Source organism: Anomalospiza imberbis, chromosome 9, assembly GCF_031753505.1.
Source record: "Anomalospiza imberbis isolate Cuckoo-Finch-1a 21T00152 chromosome 9, ASM3175350v1, whole genome shotgun sequence".
In the NCBI taxonomy this organism is placed as follows: Eukaryota; Metazoa; Chordata; class Aves; order Passeriformes; family Viduidae; genus Anomalospiza; species Anomalospiza imberbis.
The window spans coordinates 8789079-8806093 of record NC_089689.1 but is presented as its reverse complement, the minus strand read 5'-3'; the positions used below and the strand labels follow the sequence as shown (position 1 = coordinate 8806093).

General features: G+C 38.7%; 1 protein-coding gene and 1 long non-coding RNA gene across 4 annotated transcripts in view; one reads left to right on the top strand and one right to left on the bottom strand.

Moving 5' to 3' along the window:
- The window catches only part of KCNT2 (potassium sodium-activated channel subfamily T member 2), a 114600-nt gene that overhangs the window by 93755 nt on the left and 3830 nt on the right, over positions 1-17015 (top strand). For 2 of the 3 annotated variants that reach the window (XM_068199586.1, XM_068199587.1), the window contains 5 exons: positions 883-994; positions 4648-4749; positions 7477-7560; positions 8773-8901; positions 15090-15390. In XM_068199586.1, the coding sequence (XP_068055687.1) occupies positions 883-994; positions 4648-4749; positions 7477-7560; positions 8773-8901; positions 15090-15390 (728 nt within the window). Of the gene's footprint in view, positions 1-882; positions 995-4647; positions 4750-7476; positions 7561-8772; positions 8902-11169; positions 11191-15089; positions 15391-17015 lie in introns of those variants that run through there. The other variant, XM_068199588.1, reaches the window with a different exon arrangement.
- Positions 47-16756, bottom strand: LOC137479241 (uncharacterized). Its single transcript, XR_011002075.1, has 6 exons — positions 16689-16756; positions 11063-11303; positions 6128-6288; positions 5613-5765; positions 2099-2148; positions 47-131 (listed from the first exon to the last, which is right to left on the bottom strand). It is a non-coding gene; the product is annotated as an uncharacterized lncRNA (long non-coding RNA).

Sequence of the window (17015 nt, the reverse complement as noted above, 5' to 3'; positions counted from 1 at the left end):
CATGAAAAGTGAGACAGAAGCCACATCAGCGATGTAATTAGTACTACAATTACCAATTGCTAAGTGTAGATAAGTAGCCTCAGGATCAGTGAAAGAGGCCACAAATGTACATCTCATCTTCTGACACAAATCTGCAGAGGAAAGATTTAAATAATAATATGTGTTCTATTCCAACTTGTTTAATATTTAAATAGTGTAAACTATGATTTTCTTTCTGTTTCTTGGAGCCCTAAGTGCTGAAGAGGGGCTCTTGAGTCTGCTGCTTGAAAATCTGTGTAATTCAGCCAGTTCACAGTTGAGCTTTCTTCACTGCTTTTAGTTACTGGAAGCCTGAATTGGTGTTAAGTTATAAATATTTTGTATATGTAAATATTTCAAAGTGAGAACATAAGTATACATAAACATACATTTTCTCAGCAACTCCCACAAGTGTCACTTTTCATCTATATTGCTCAGACTGTAGTCACAGCATACAAACAGACCTCAAGAAAGAAAAACCAACTGGAAGGGTACATAAATCAGTCATACTTTACATGCAAGCAGGTACTAAATACAAGCTTTAAACTTTCGCATTTTTTGTTGTTTCCTACAGATTTGTGATATTGTACCAATCATTAAATAAAACCTCTGATAATGAAATTGTTTTTTTCTAGCATTTAAGTATTTTGTGAACTCAGTGTGTGCTTCTTGGTGAATTCTACAGAGAATGTGTTGCAGTTTCCTCTGCTTTTGGACCAGCATGTCACTGGGCCCAGACCCACCGCAGTTTCAGAGACTCATTAAAAACTTGGAGACAAGCACAAGCTGTAGCTTTATGTAGAGCCTTGCATTTGTAAACTGTTATAATTAGAAGTATAACCATGACATTCTTTTGAAATGCAGGTTGTTCTCCAGCCTAAGCATTATCACAGAACTAACTCACCCAGCCAACATGAGATTCATGCAGTTCAGAGCCAAAGACTGCTATTCTCTTGCTCTGTCCAAATTGGAAAAGGTAAGGAGATTTGCCTCCCCCCACTCTCAGTTTAAATGTTAATATTTTTATTACTTTTTCTGATTTTGTAACAAAGATTTCAAAACAAGTGGAAACACTGAAATGATTTATGGTTGTAGTTACTGTAAAAGTTAATTTTTTTTCAAAAATCTGCCCTCATTTAAGAATAAAGTTCATTTTGATTTAATAATTTTACAATCTAATATAAATCAGCCAACTCTCTGGTGGAATTTGCTCAAGGAAAATGAAATATTTTTGGATAAATAAATATTTAGAGCTAATGTAGTTGTCCAAGAGGCTGACACAGGCAATTAACATGGAACATCTTTTAACTGACTAAATGCTTAAAACATACAGCTTTTATTATAATGCATTTTTTAATTCCTCTTCATTTTAAAGGCATTATAATTGTGTCTTCTGTACACATTTCTGTGTATCCATGGGAGATATTGGCATTAATGGGACAGTTTGAGAACAATAATTGTTCTCTGTCAGAATTACGAGAGGGACAGCAACACTACTTTTAAATGTTAGCTAAAACCTTCATATATAAACCTTCATGCATATTTGGCATTTTCAAATTGTGGAACTGTGGCTGTGTGGAGATGAAATTAATCTGCTTGTTCAAAATACTGTTACTTCAAACAGGTGGAACACAGGAAGTAATACTGTGCACATCTGTTTAAGTCCCTAAACTCAAGGACAGTCCTCTTTCTCATAAATCTTCCCTGGTGATACGACCTACCCACCACATTCTGAGTTTGTGAGAGACAAATAATATCACTGTGACAGTCTTCGCGGGCAGAAATCCTTCACTACATTCTTTTCTTTCTCCCCATCAGTCTGCCAATCAGTATGATGGCTGGGTTTTCTCATATACCCTCCCAGCTGCTGCATCTCAGATACCTTACGTACCTTGGTGAATGTGAATTCCTGCCAAAATCATTACCATTATACAGATTTAACATATGATTTCCATTTCCTAGTTGTACCGTAAATTTCCTAAATTTTGAGAATTTCAGAGTTCACTATTTACTGTACAATATTCACATAGGTAATTTTAACATATACGTAATGGAAAAGAGCCTTTCCATAGAAATTTACCTTCCCAGTCTGGTTTCTTACAGGGGAATTGAATGCTGCAAAAATTCAGCCTGTGTGGATGAGAGGATAAAGATCAGACGTAAATCTTTTACCCAGTTGAATATCACACTTAACACGTCGACCACAGGATGTAAATATCTGGGTGGCCTTTAGTGACCTGTTATCTTTGCATGAAGGCTTGATCTTGTGTTAGGTGGTGTTCTGACAGAGACATAGCCTGGAGAGCTGTGAGGAAACCAGACAAAAGTTAGAGAGGAGCTGTTTGCAGCAGGAGGCTCAGCTTTGCTGGGATAATGCCACCCCCACTACCCTTTAAGCTTTGCACCTGTGGCTCCTCCACTTCCCCCCTCCGTGGTAAATCCATGAAGGATAAGCTACAGCTGGCTGGAATCTTTCAGGGCAACAAAGGCCAACATCTGGCTGGGGCCTTCAACACCTTGTTTCAACCAAACTTAATGTCTTGGTGTACTGTGACTGACAGGGTTTTGAAATTATTTGTTAACATATTCCCTTAATCTGATTCCAGTTGGATTCTGGAATTATCTGTGGGCTGTCTACTTCAATGCAGTGAAACCAGGATTTTTATCTCAGTTCTTTCTTTCTTTACATAGGCTCCTTAATTTTTCAAGCAAATATTCTGGAAATAATTAAAGATATTTTAACTTCTTGACTATCTTATTAATGTATTGTGCAAAAGTTGTGAAGATAGGTTGGAAGCTGAGCATTTAATGAACTTCCTATCTAAACTATGCTCTGCTGAAACAGAGGTAGATAAATTACTTTAAAGAAAGAATATTTTCTTTATTGCTCTTGCAGTTGCCTGCTGTTAATATTTCCCAGTCACTTCATCTTAACATTTGCAGGGAGAACTTCACAGGTGGTGCTGTAGTTCATTTGATGTTTCAGAGCTCCCTCATGCAAGATGAAAGGCAATTAAAAACTCCAGTAAAAATTACCTAAAGCAGTCAAACATACAGTTGCTTGTTATTTCTGCATTAAGTGCCTCATTTTCAGAAAGACTGAGAATGTCAGGCAAGTTGCCTTGAGGTAGCAGTGAAACATACTTGGAAAACTGGCTTTTCAACCTAATGGGCTGCAGAAGACAGATACACAAATCAGATGTCCATCTGCTGTTGCAGCTGCAACTTTTCTCATTTTAGAGATAAATAAATCTGGCAGTAAACTCAGCACTGGCATAGGAGAAAGCAGTGGCCTTTATGCAAGAGAGAAAAGGAAAAATACCCACACTCTAAACTTTACATCTGTGTTCTCCATTTGGCTTGCCTAAGGAAAAAAAAAATGAGGTAACCACTCCCTCTTTCTTGAATGAAAGGGTTTGTAGTGTTTTGGATAGGATTCAGACTTCAGTTTGCTATGGTCTTTTTCCCAAGTAAATATTGCAGGTGTTAGTGATAAAAATTCTAAAGCTGTAAGTGATCATTTTGAAATAAGTACAAGTTTCTATATCTTTTAATCAAACCCAATCCTGAGATTTTGTGGCCCAGTATATTTGCAGTGATTTACACACAGGCTGCTTTTTTAACTTTCAGGATGGGGCCTCCTATTTCCTGTCTCCATTTTTTTTCTTTAATATAATTCAGGTATTAAGCAGATTTGAATTAACATTAAGTAATAAAAAAAAATGACATATGAGTTATAAAAAGAGATTGGTACCTCTTATTATTGATGTCTTATTTTACATAGATCTCTAAAAATTTACATAATTTCTAAAACTGTACAAGCAATTAGCACACAAATTTGACTGTTAAACTGACAGATTTTTAGGAAGTTGTTCCATATCAACACCAGAAGATTAATTTGTTCTTTCCTAGAAAGTAGGATTATATTTCTCACAAATCTCTTTGAAGCAAGAATAAAGGAAAAGCAAGGCTGTAGAAGAGATGGAAGGAAACTAAACCAGCCTGGTCCAGTCATATGAGAGTCAGCAAAGCCAAGGGCTGGGTCCTGCCCCTGGGTCACAATCACCTCCTGCAGCACTGCAGGATGGGACAGAGTGGCTGGAAAGCTGCTCAAGGATGGGTGTTGTGGGTGCTGGTTGACAGCCTGAGCCAGCATGTGTCCAGGTGGCCACAAGGCAAGTGGCATCCTGGTCAGTACCAGGAAGTGTGGCCAGCAGCACCAGGGCACTGATTGACCCCTGTGCCATTTCTTCCCTTTTGTACCAGATTCTGTTCATGTTTCCTGTTCCTAGGACACTTCCTGCACAAGGATGACAGCCCACTGCCAGCACCAAGGAATTGGAGCAGGTTAACAGGAGTTTAGAGCACAGTTGATATCCCTCCATCTTTTTAAAACTGATCTGGTAGAATATGACCATGCAGTTTGAGATGTGATGACTGAAATAACAAACATTGATCAATGTCTTTCAACCTGAAAACCTGTACCTATTGAACAAAGATGTTGCATACTTGTAGGAAGAAACTATGTTGAGAATAAAGGGATTTTACACTTTATCTATTCCATGGTTTTGTTACAGTCCTTCCAAAACCAGCATTAAAAATGTTTTCTGTGTTTTAATTCCTTAACAGAAAGAGCGGGAGAAGGGATCTAATCTGGCATTTATGTTTCGACTGCCCTTTGCTGCTGGCAGGGTTTTCAGCATCAGCATGTTGGACACACTGCTTTATCAGGTACTATGAAGAGTAATGTGACTTAACACAAATATTGCCATCCATTTTATTGTTCTTTATTGCTAGATGACCCTATTTTCTGCCATAGGATCCAATAAAGTGCCTCTATACTGGGAGCAATTAATGGCAAAAGACAATGGAGCATGCTTGATGTCTTAGTTCAGTTATCAATCCCAAAATCACCCTGTGACTGCACAAAATCCAATGTTACATAATATGATACTATTAATGTACCTCTCCACAGTCAAATAGCTTTGATAAGACCTACATAAATTACAGATTATATAGAATAATAATGCTTGTACTCTGCAATAAAAAACACAGTGCCCATTCCCACACGTCATGTCCCTAACAGAAAGGAACAGAATTACTTTAATATGTAATTTATTAGTCTCCTGCATTTGCTGATAAAGGTCTCAATTACTTCACAGGGTCCTCTCCTCTTAACTCATGTTGACTAGACCTGCAGAGGTCCTGTCATTACCCTGTGAAGTAAGGCATGCTTGCCCTTGCAAGAAATGCATTCAGTGTTTGCAAAGACACAGTGGAGGAAGAACAGGCAGCAGTTCAACCTTGTGGCTCAGAATCCAGGAAGTAGTGATGACAGTGAGAATCAGGGAAGAGCACAGCTTCAGAGAGTTGAAGAAAAAATATCAGAAAATACAGTCATGGCAAATGGAGGCAGTAGCTGCTAGTTTCAGGGTGGAATATAGGTCAGTATTGCTCACTCTTCAGCAGTGCCCATGTTTCTGCACACTCTGACTCACCAGGATGCCCAAGGAGCAGCCCCCAGCACCACCCTACAAGGATCAAGGCACACAGTATAAGCAGGAACACCACCATGGCCCACATCATCTGCTCACCTGAGCAGCCTCCTGCCTTGCCTCTACCTGGGGATAGCCTGTGGATGCTTTAGCACTCAGGTGGAAAACATCCTTGCAGGGAAATTAATTTACTTGGTAATTTGGGGCATGAAAGGTGTTCTTTCATCTCAGTGCTACTTCCAAATAAATTTCCTGAAGGCAAATCCAACATAAATAGAAAAATTCCTGGAGCTAAACTTTTCTCAAGAAGCCATTAATATATAAACCAGTCATGTATATGGACATACATATTTTAAAGTTCTAGAAAGAAATGTATTTGCATAGAAAACATCTTCATAATCATGCCCCAGAATATCAGCATCACATACCACAATAAAAATAAGTAAAAATACCAAAGACACATATATAGAAACAGATCTGTCAATCATCAACAGCTCCTGCCAGCACATAGGTAACTTCAGTATTTTATATTTGCTCCTAGACATGAATAATGATGCAATGACTTGACAGAGTAACACCATTCACCACAAAGTGTTTAAAACAAAATGCCTCACATGCTCATTCTCACTTTAATTCCACCTGTCCTTCCTTTGAACTGCTACTGCTCATAGGTGAATTGTCATTTTTCTAGAATTACATTTCTTACTGCAACTTAGAAATTCTGTAACAGCAACTCTTTGTTCTTTTTCATGGTCCCATTTTCTGTCTTTTTCTTCTGCCAGAAACATAGCAAATGACATGGGGGAACATCATGTCATTGGTGCTTCTGCTGGTGCTTCCCATTATGGGCTGAAAGAAAAGCCTTTGAATTATCTTTAGGACAGAAACTGAAAAATGAAAATTTGGTCTTGCAAATCCTGGTGAATAAACTTGGTAATCTAATGAAAATTCCATGGCAGAAATGATGCCACCGAGATAACAAATGTGTTTAATTTGCAAACAAATTTTATTTGAGATGCTTGGCATTTAGCCCATCACGACTGGGAGACTACCAGTAAAAAATTAAAATAGTTAAATCATTATGTATCAAATGAAATCCAGCTAGCATCTGAGTTTGAACAAATCCAGATTCTATAGCTCTAAAGGATTTCTGTAATACCTTTGTGGGGCATTTCTTTGTGAAAACCTCTTGGTTTCATGCATTTGCATGAAGCCAGCAGAGCTATGGTGTGCGCTGCGTTCCAAGGACTGCAATGCTGCCCTGCTACACCTGAGTACAGGTGGCAAAGAACAGCTCAGCCACAGCTAGAGGAGCACTCCCATGGCCCTCTCATTTCAGCAGCCCAACCCAGGAGGAGAAAAACTTGTGATTTTAGCTGACCTAATGGCCATTCCTGGCCTTCATCTACACTTCTACACTAAACTTAATTTCTGCCTTTTAACCAATAGCAACACAATTGCCAATAGCAACACACTGTTTAGCAGAGCAACATAGGCATATCAACCCTTAAAACCCCTTCAGATTACTCATTTGAATAAAATGATAACAGTGCCACCTCAGAGGGACGCAGTGAGGACTGCAGAGCCATCTAACATCTGCCAGTGTTTCTTTTGCACAGAAGAGTTCATTATAATTTCACACCTTGTAGGGCTAACACCTCACTCCACTGACACCTCCATCTTTGCTTTTCCCCTGCCTTGTTATGCCTTAGTCTGCTGAATCTTGTACCTTCATTGCATGCACATGCAGAGCCAATTTAGAAAAACTTACTTAAATAAGTAAATTCAGCTAAAGGAAATGGATAGATATTCCAACAGTGATTAGGATACTTAAAGAGATGGACTGTAAACACAGATGTATAATTCCTTTGAAAGTCATACATAGTGCTAATGGTTGCCTACTCCTCTGTTCATTAAAGCTTTTTTCTTTCTTTTCTGTCTCTCCTGTTAAAAAATCTTGCAGTCATTTGTGAAAGATTATATGATTTCTATCACAAGACTTCTGCTGGGACTTGACACCACACCAGGATCTGGGTTTCTTTGTTCTGTAAGTTATTAAAAAAAAAATCAGTACAGAGTTCTAGAGAAGATTCTGTACTGTCTGCAAAATACTTCAACTTTCTTTGTGTGGCATTTCCTTTTGTGAAAGTTCAAGCAAAGCCATCTGTTTCCTTTTTCATCAGGGAGAAGATGAGGAAATTAAACAGAAAACATACCCATTTTTAGTTCAATAGCAAAAAACATCTCCCCGGGAAAACACAATGCATTCTATTCAGCAGAAAATTGGAAAGTCAGGAAAACACGGGAATACTGCCTTTTATATGAAATAGCAATGGCAGTTCAGCAACCAGTTTAAAAATTAAATAGTTTTTACATAAAGATCAGATGTATTAAATGACTAGGAGTTCGAAAGTCATCTTGTTATTATATATGACCATATTCCCCAATGCAATTTAACTGTGTATATACACACATTAAAACTTACACAGCTGAAGTAAGTTTTACTAAAATAAACCCCACCTTTCTGCTTTCTCCCACACCTATTATACTCTGGGTAGCAAACAGATCACTACAGATTGAGTTATTTACAAGTTACTTTTGGGAATCTATAAAGAATGGCAGGAAGGTATCAATGATTGTTTAAAAAAGTTGTTTAAATAAAAATTACATATTTCTTGGTCAATCATTAAGCTTCATTACAGTGAATGTAAGAACACTTAAAAGTACAATTGAATCTCTAAAAAGGAACTCGTACATCTCGAAATAAAGCTAGTAATGAAGTAAATGAGCTTAATGTAAGACTTCTTATGCCACTTATGCTTAGTGTATTACTTCCTCCCCACATATTCAGCCTGCAGTCTGGTGGACAAAATTCAAATTCAAAATACTCATGCACTCCAGTCTGTCTGCACCAGTTTCTTACTGCTGACAATATTTGGTTTATTCATTTATATTCTAGTCAAAAATAGACACTGGGTGAAGGCTGCCGTGTAAATTTTAAGTAATCTTAAACCAAGACCAGAAGTTCATAATGCTAAACTGCTTCAACTACAATGTCTTCTAAACAGGGAGAAAACAAAAGAAACAGTCTGACAAACTCAATAGAAGTTGCAGATTTGTTGTAGGGCAAAGGTGCAAAACTACAATGGGATAATTACCAGCTAGTGTTTATTTTTTATTTTTTTTCATGAGTTGCATAGTGAACAAGTGATAAACCATCAAGAGTTAAAAGTCCTCCCTCCTATTATTATTTGCTTAGATGAAAATCACAGAAGAGGATCTGTGGATTAGGACATATGCCAGACTGTATCAGAAGCTTTGTTCCTCTACAGGAGACATTCCAATTGGAGTCTACAGGACAGAATCCCAGAAGCTCACAACATCTGAGGTGGGTCAGTCACCGTGCTTTCCTGTGGGTTTGACAGCAGGGTGCACGAGGCCTCTGCTGACACCTGGCTGCTCACACTAACCCAGGCTGAGCCCCAGGCTCCAGCAGCGCCCAGAGCCACTGGACACCTGGCCTTTGGTTCCTGTGCTCGCCTCCTGGAATGGATGGATGGGAGCCAAGGGCAGCTGGGCACGGCCAGGAGCGAGATCTGCACTGTGCTCACTAACAGCAGTGTTTGTGCCAAACCCTTAACCAGGCCCTCTGGCCCTTTGCCAACAATGCCAGCACTGTGTCTCAAAACAGGTGGCATTTCCCTGCTCACGTGGCTTTCCAATTCATTCTCTTGTTGCTCCCTTCTAGTTAGTGTTATTCAAAGTATTGTGGGATCTTCTAAATTTAGCTGCCAAACAGTGGTAATATTTTATATATGTATTTCTATGTTTGCCACGTAAACGTGTACATTTCTCCATCTCTCTGTTTGTAAAAAATGGCAAAATTACTTTTTCTTGACTATTTAACATACTTTTTTGTTTGGGCAGCTTTGATTTCTGTCATGCATTATCCATTTGTTTACATGACCATTAGTATTGCCATCTCATTAGACCATGGCTTTAAAATACAACAGTGAGCAACAACTCTCCTTTCTTCTGAAATACTCAGACAGTTTAAACTGATTTCCAAGATAGGTTGTATCTTCTTTTCCATGTTTCAGAAAAATATTAGAAAACATTCAGCCATTTAATGCTTAATGGCAAGATTTGCTCTTGAGGAAGTACATTCAGCTGAAGTTAATTTTATAAAAAAGTGGTAAAAAGCTGTGCAAGATTCCACCCAGTTCATGGGTATATCTCTTTGTGGACCATCACTTTCTCCGCAGGTGGCTTTTACAGCTTAGCCAGTGGACTCTGGTCACTGCAATAATATCTTTTGAACTATAGGAGCCTTAACATAAGCCATCAAAATCAGTCCTTGGAGAAAAATGTAGTCAGCCTGACTGCTAATATGAAAAAATGTCTGTCACAGCTTTCCACAAAACAGAGGACATACCAGATTTTAAGAATTCATTAAATAAGGATAAGATAAAATTCATGGCAATGCCTTATTCTCACATTCAGGGCTGGGTCTTTAACTTCAGGTCCAAAAAAACGAGAATGAGGAGTTCTGTTATTACTTCCCACCAACTTTGACAGGTAATCTCTCAAAGAATTTGAGTTAAATCAGGTAGAGGCTTTAGGAAGGGAGGATGGAGAAACCTCCTAGTTAAATTTTCAAATTGTCAGGTGTTGGACAAATGTGGAAGAATGGCACTCCTCCTTTATTAAGTGAAGAAAAAGCAGTTGTTGGTCTTTATAAGCTGAAGACTCTGAATGCAGACCTCCAGTAGTATTTCCACAGAAATACTTGTGCAATTTCTTGTTTAGTCAGTCAGAATTTGTACAACCTTTCCCCTCTAGAGAGGGACAGGGAAATCTCCCCTCACCTACCTCTTCCCCAGAATACAAAAGAGCAACATCTTGCTCTGCGTCTGTGGCCCTTATTGATAGAGACCTACAAACACAGAGGTGTGAATGCCCTAATCTTTCTGCAAAGTGTTTATTGTGAAGTTAAAGGAATTTTTTACTTATTTAATTAGTGAAATATTAGCATGGGTTATCATTTTAGCTTTTCAAGACATTAAGCCAGAAGAATGTTGTTGGATAAGATCTTTAAAATGGAAATAAGAAAAGTAGCTCACTCTTTTTATTCAGGAACTATGAACTACTAACCATGAATTTGAAGGTTTGCATCGGAGAACCTTCAACATGATACTCAGTTCGAGTTTAAACAGGCATAAGAAGCTAAATTTGTACTGCACATACCTGGATGCTGTGAGGTAATAACAGAGGTAACTTGAGTCATGAGGACAAAATATGCCAATATTAATATTTAGTATGTACAGTTTATCCTTTGGCACTCCCTTTTTCACGATGCAAATGAGAAGCTCTCACTTCACTGACAGATACTTATAACTTCTTTAAAAATAAAGCAAGTTTTCAGTGACCCAGTAATTAAATAAAAAGTGAATCTAGTCTGCCTCTCCATGACTATCACACCTATGACCCAAACCATTTCCACTACACTCAAAAAATATAAAAAGAGATACAAAATCTTTTTTCATTACCTGTATGGCTGCTTTTCTCTGGCTCCTGTTTAATAGTCCATATTTGTTTCTTTAGATTCACTTCTGTTTAAATTGTCTTTGTTTTCTTTTCCCCCTTCCTTTGTCAGTCATGAGAAATGGCTTCACAAGTAAGTATTTGCTTATTGCCTGCCTGTTTCTGGGTGTCCTGGTTGAAGCAAGCCCCACACAGCTGCTGGCTTGATTGCTTCCCCCAAGGTGGGATGGGGAGAAAACTGAGAGGCTGAAAGGGAGAACTCTCTTGGGCTCAGGTAAAGGCAGTTCAGTAACTTAAGTAAAAGCTGTGTGGGAAAGCAAAGCAAAGAGTTTACTCACTTCTGATGGGCAGGGCGTGTTTGGCCATCTCCAGTAAAGCAGGGCTCCATAGAGCGTCTCATTCCTTCATCTTCCTGCAGCTGTTCCTGCAGAGCAAAGCACCCTGGATAAGGGATATCACTTTGGGATCAGTTGTCCTGGCTGTGTCCCCTCCCAACTTCTTGTGCTCTCCCCAGCCCACTTGCTGCTAGGGTGGGTGAGAAGCAGAAAATGCCTTGGCTCAGTGTAAGCATCACTCAGCAGTAATGAAAACATCCCCATTATTAACACAATATCATCACAAATCCAAAACACAGTCCCATACAGGCTGCTGTGAAGAAATAGCAGAACTACAGCCAGAAACTGTACATTAGGTTAAATTGTGGGAGTGAAATCCTCAGACAAAATGGAACTCTGCAATGGATCATCCTTGAGTAAATGGATCTTAAAGCAACAATGTTCTGGACACAAACAGCTAGCTAAAATCTGAAAGCTGACAGATGGAATTTCAGAGAAGCCCAGTGGAATTCTGGTTCATTTTGGGCCTTTTCCTGTTGAATTCTGAAGGTAACAAATCATCTTTACAGTGAAAAGATCATCTGGTAAAAGCCTTAAGCTTACACACGTTAAATGCTAGTGGAGCAAATTCCCCACGTTTATCACAAAAGGAAAATGTGGCTGTACTTAGCAATGGTTTAGACAGCTTTTGGAGCAGAAAAGCATTTCTAGAGCCCTGGATGCCAGTAGCATTCTTGGTAGGCAGAGCAGTAAAATTTAGTTAGTATAGAACTTGCAGTAAGGTAAAAATAAGGCACTGCTTCAGAATGGAACAGATGAAACTACACCTTCAAACTATTTCACGTTTTACACACAGCTCCCCAAGAGCAGCAAGGCAAGGGAGCAAAAATCTAAAGTTAATTGGTGTTTGATATTATCACCACAGATATCTCAATCACCATCATCTCAAATATGTACACTGGTGTGTCTGTGACTACATTCCCATTCCTGCCATGTGTTGACCAGCCTAATGCTTAGATTTTAGGGCATGAAACATTCTATTAGAACACCATGCCTGAGTAGGTCACAGCTGTCTGGCAGCACAAGTGAGCAATCACACCCTTCAGGGCACACAGTGGGCTATGTGAAACAGGAACCTGTCTTTAAAAAACAAAAAACAAACAAAACCAAGGGTTTAAAGGCAAGTGTTTCTTCCCTGTGTGGCACAGGAGTGACACCATGTCACCAGTTATGCTTCACATGCAACAGATCTACCTGTTGTGGAACAAGAAAATGAAATTCAATGAAAATAATCAAGCCTCAAAGCAATGATAGTTATGAAAGAATTTTTAAATGAAGTTCAAGGCTGGTTAAGACAGAGGGGGACACAGAGAAGTGCTTTGCACTGGAGTTTTATCTTTGTGTTTAACAGCTGCCACCAGCAGACACACTTTTGTGCTGCTTTTGAAAGACAGTTTGGGTTTTGATTTTGCTTTGTCTTTAAAGTTGAATTTTTTTTATCTTGTGTACAGCAAAGGGCCATTCTGCACAGCTTTCTCAACAGGCATGATAAAAGTTCATCTTTGCTGAAGTAAATATTTAGCTTTAGCACCTTCCTTTATGCTTTCAGCTCTCACCTATGCCAGTGTTTCAAAACTTCAAGCTAAGGATTTACAGATTCACAGAAACAAAAAACTTCTTCTTTTACTTGGCCTCTCCCATTTAATCTCTGGCTCAAAAAGTGACTTACCCTCTTGTAGTGACTTATCTCCTGTAGTGATGATGATTGGTCTCTGCCTTTACACTACTGCTGTCAGCAAGTCTGGTTATTTGTTTTGTCAAGAGCTTGACAAGGAAAGCTGCCAGCGCAGGCAGGAAGAAAGGCAAAACAAGGCCATCCTCTACACTCAGTTTGTATCAGATTTGTTCATACCAAATAGCTCCTTCCTACCCATAAGTAGCACCTTTTCCTATAGAATGTACTCCACCTGCCTTCGTCCTTGCTGTAGAATGCACACAAGCCCAAAATGACAGTCTAACAAACAACAAAATCAAATTGCATTCAAAAGGATCCAGGTTCTCTCTTCTTCCCTAACATCAGCAGAGTCAGCAGCAAAACTTCAAAAATCAGGTTTTTAAAAAAAAAAAAAGAAATCCCTTTTCTATTGCAGACTAAGCTGAAGAGCCTCAATAAATTAGCTGGTCTTTACTTGAGGTTTATTGCAAGATTTTAGTCTAGAATATTAAAAATGTGATTTTACTTGAAGTGCTACAAGATAAACATCTGTAGTGTTCTATTTAATTATGGAGTTTGATTGTTGTGCTGTTTGATTGGATTTGTTTGTTGCTTTTTTCTTTTACACAGATAAAAACTAGTTTGTGTAAAAGTGAAAAATACAAGTATCTTTCACACTGTATCCAGCTTACTCATATAAAACACTGTTTTATGGACCCCAGAAACCTCACAGATTCTGTGGTGAGCCTCTTACAGAAATGTTGCATTCAGCACTGATGAGGTCAACAGAATCTTGCTTTCAGATTTCATAACATGAAATGGGAAAGGGGGCATGAAGTGGGAAAAGGACATTCAGTAGCTCCTCTGTTAAATGTGGTTTAGTCACTGATCACTACCAGCATATTCTGAGAGGATTCACACAAACTTAGCCTGTTCATTTACATCATCTTTGTTTTAGACTTCATGTATTTATTTTAAGCACTCATCACATTGAAATCTGTGACCAGTAACTTGGTAATGTGCTTGTACTGACACCATCAAAGACTTTGACTTATGTCAATAAAAGACATTCAAATAGCACAAGAGGAACTCGGGATTGTTAAGGAAGTTGTTCTGAAACTAAATTAAACTACTCATTAAATCTAAAATACACATTGAAACCATTTCTGTTAACAAAAGTTCTCTTTTGAAGCGTTTCCTCTTACGTTCTCTAGGAATTTTTCTATGTTAGAAGTGCACCTGTAGTCCATCCACCTGTGTTACTTCAGTACCTGTGCATGCACATACCATTGGTATTACTTGGGTGGCATAAGGAAAACACAGCAACAGAGCAACAGATTTTGGCTCTTAATTATGGGGGGATTGTCTCTACATGAGCAATATCACTGTTCTTTATGGTAGGAATCAATCACTGCTTTCACAAGAGGTGCCCTGAATCACACTGAAGCAATTCCGTGCATGCTGGAAGGTCAGGAAGAGCTGGGAATTTGAGACACGGTTAACAGGCATGTTCTACCTGTGGTCATAAGAGAGTACTGAAACAGTGCAGCCAAAGTTGAACCATTACTGAATGAATCCACAACACACATGTAAAAAGCAGTTACACAACTTAGATTTCTGAAAATATGCAGAATGAGAAGAAAGTCATTCAGAACGTATTCCTAGATTCAGGAAGGGCAATATCAGAAGGCTGAATTTGCTCTTCTCAGAATCACAGTGCAATTGGGCAGAAAATAACACTCATCTGCTTTTGCACTTGATAAAAGTATTTCTATTATAAATGAGCTTTTTACATGAAAAGTCAAAGTCTAGTAAAGGGTGCCCAGTTCAGGAACACTTGCTAAGTACAAAGAGCTGAATCCCCTCAGCTCCATTGCAGCCAAACCCCATGTCCAGCTGCACTGTTGGAAAGAGGAGAGAACATCTCTTCATCTGTTTCCATCTAATAGAGCCCTTCATCTCTCTTGTCCTTTTCCTTTCAAGTCTCAAATCTCCATCAGCGTGGAGGAATGGGAGGACACCAAAGACACCAAAGACCAGTTCAGCTGCCGCGGTAATCACCGGAACTCAACATCCAGTGACCAGTCTGACCACCCGCTGCTACGGAGGAAGAGCATGCAGTGGGCACGGCGCCTGAGCAGGAGGGCCCCCAGGCACTCTGCTAAAACTGCTGAGAAGATCAACCAGCAGAGGATGAACCTCTACAGGAGGTCAGAAAGGCAGGAGCTCGCTGAACTTGTGAAGAACAGAATGAAGCACCTGGGCCTTTCTCCAGCAGGATACGGTACCACTATACAGTACTTCAATAGCAACATTAGCGTGGTGCAAGGTGGACTTATTTGTAAAAAATTATGGAGCCAAATACTAAGTTTATGATAGTGCTTTTTGTTTTGTTGGTTTAGGTTTGGGTTGTTTGGTTTTAATTTACCAAGAGTGGTTTCAATGCATTCTATGCATTCCTATGCTGAGATGGAAGGCTCACAAGGCAGCATGTCAGTCACATTTATATTTAGTAGATGATGTGTGCATGCTGAATTTATAAACATTCCCCAGTCGTTGAACTGCTGCACCATATTTCCACAAAGCTCTTGAAATAAAGATGAAGAGAGGGCTGTTGTGAAGTTCACTCATATGGCAAGGTGGGGAGTTGTTTATATGTGAGGGATATCGCATTTTCCCCGCAATTTTCAAAAAGGATGCCAAGTTATCATATGAAAGTCATTTTTAGAAAGCATGTTTCACTAGGTCTTTAGATGCCATTTTTATCCATCAAATCATTCTCTGGCAAGGCTGATGTCAGGTTGCTTTTTAGTTTGTAGGATTGTTTTGGGGTTTTTTAAGCTATGGACAGGAGCTCTGTAACACTTTTTAACAAATGCACCACAGCTGCCTAGGTTGCCTTTCTCTGGCCTTGGCCCTGTAGCATGTTGGGTGGAAACCCCAGGACTATAGGTTCTAATTTTCTAGAAACACCAGGAATTTCTAGATATGTAAATACAGGCTCTTTATTCCACATCCCATCTGAATAATTTCTATACCTTATTTCTTAGATGCTTCTATACAACTCTCTGCAGAAAGATTCAGGAGCTTCACAGGCCACAATAACATTTGATCAAACAGAAAAATGTTATGTAAATTTAATTAATATTTATATTAATAACAAGAAAACTGATGTATTCCTGCTTTTTTTTCAAATCCTAGTTAAAAGCCAAAAGTAAATAGTCATTTCATTACTCAAATTTAGGACTGTTAGATACCATCTACAAAGCAGCAAAATCTTGATAGTTAAATGCTTTATCTGATTACATTTATCTGAGTCTGAGTTATATGTTTTCCTAAAAAGCTAAAGAGGATTAAACACAGAAGCACTAGCACTGCCTTTCCTTTTGCCTCTCCTCTTTAGTTCGATAAGATTAAAACCAGTCTCACTGCAGCAGTCCAAGGAATTTGCCAAGAGAAAATGATACATAAGATATTGCAATGGCAGCTACAAAAACGTAGCTTAAACCTTAAAAATAAAAATTACCAGCCTTCATTTCAACCCATCATTAGGAGAACAGTTAAAAAATGCAAGAGACATACCAATTTCCATTCATATAGTCTTCACATTTCAAGCCCTTGGCACAAATGATAAAAGGGAAGTGTTTCCTAGATAAATAGAAAAAGGGAAAAAAGGTTTATGTTGACCAAATCTGGAAATGGATGAGAATGCCATATAATGCATTTCACCTTGGTCATCATTTGACCTTGATGCCAGCCAAGCACAGGAGTCCCTGCTCACCAGAAACTTACCTAAGCTGCAGGACAGATTGGTAAATCACAATGAACTTGGGTTACATTCAAATTGCTGAAAAAAACAGAAGATTTTTTTAAACATTAGAAAACAGGATGTTTTTACAGCTGATAACT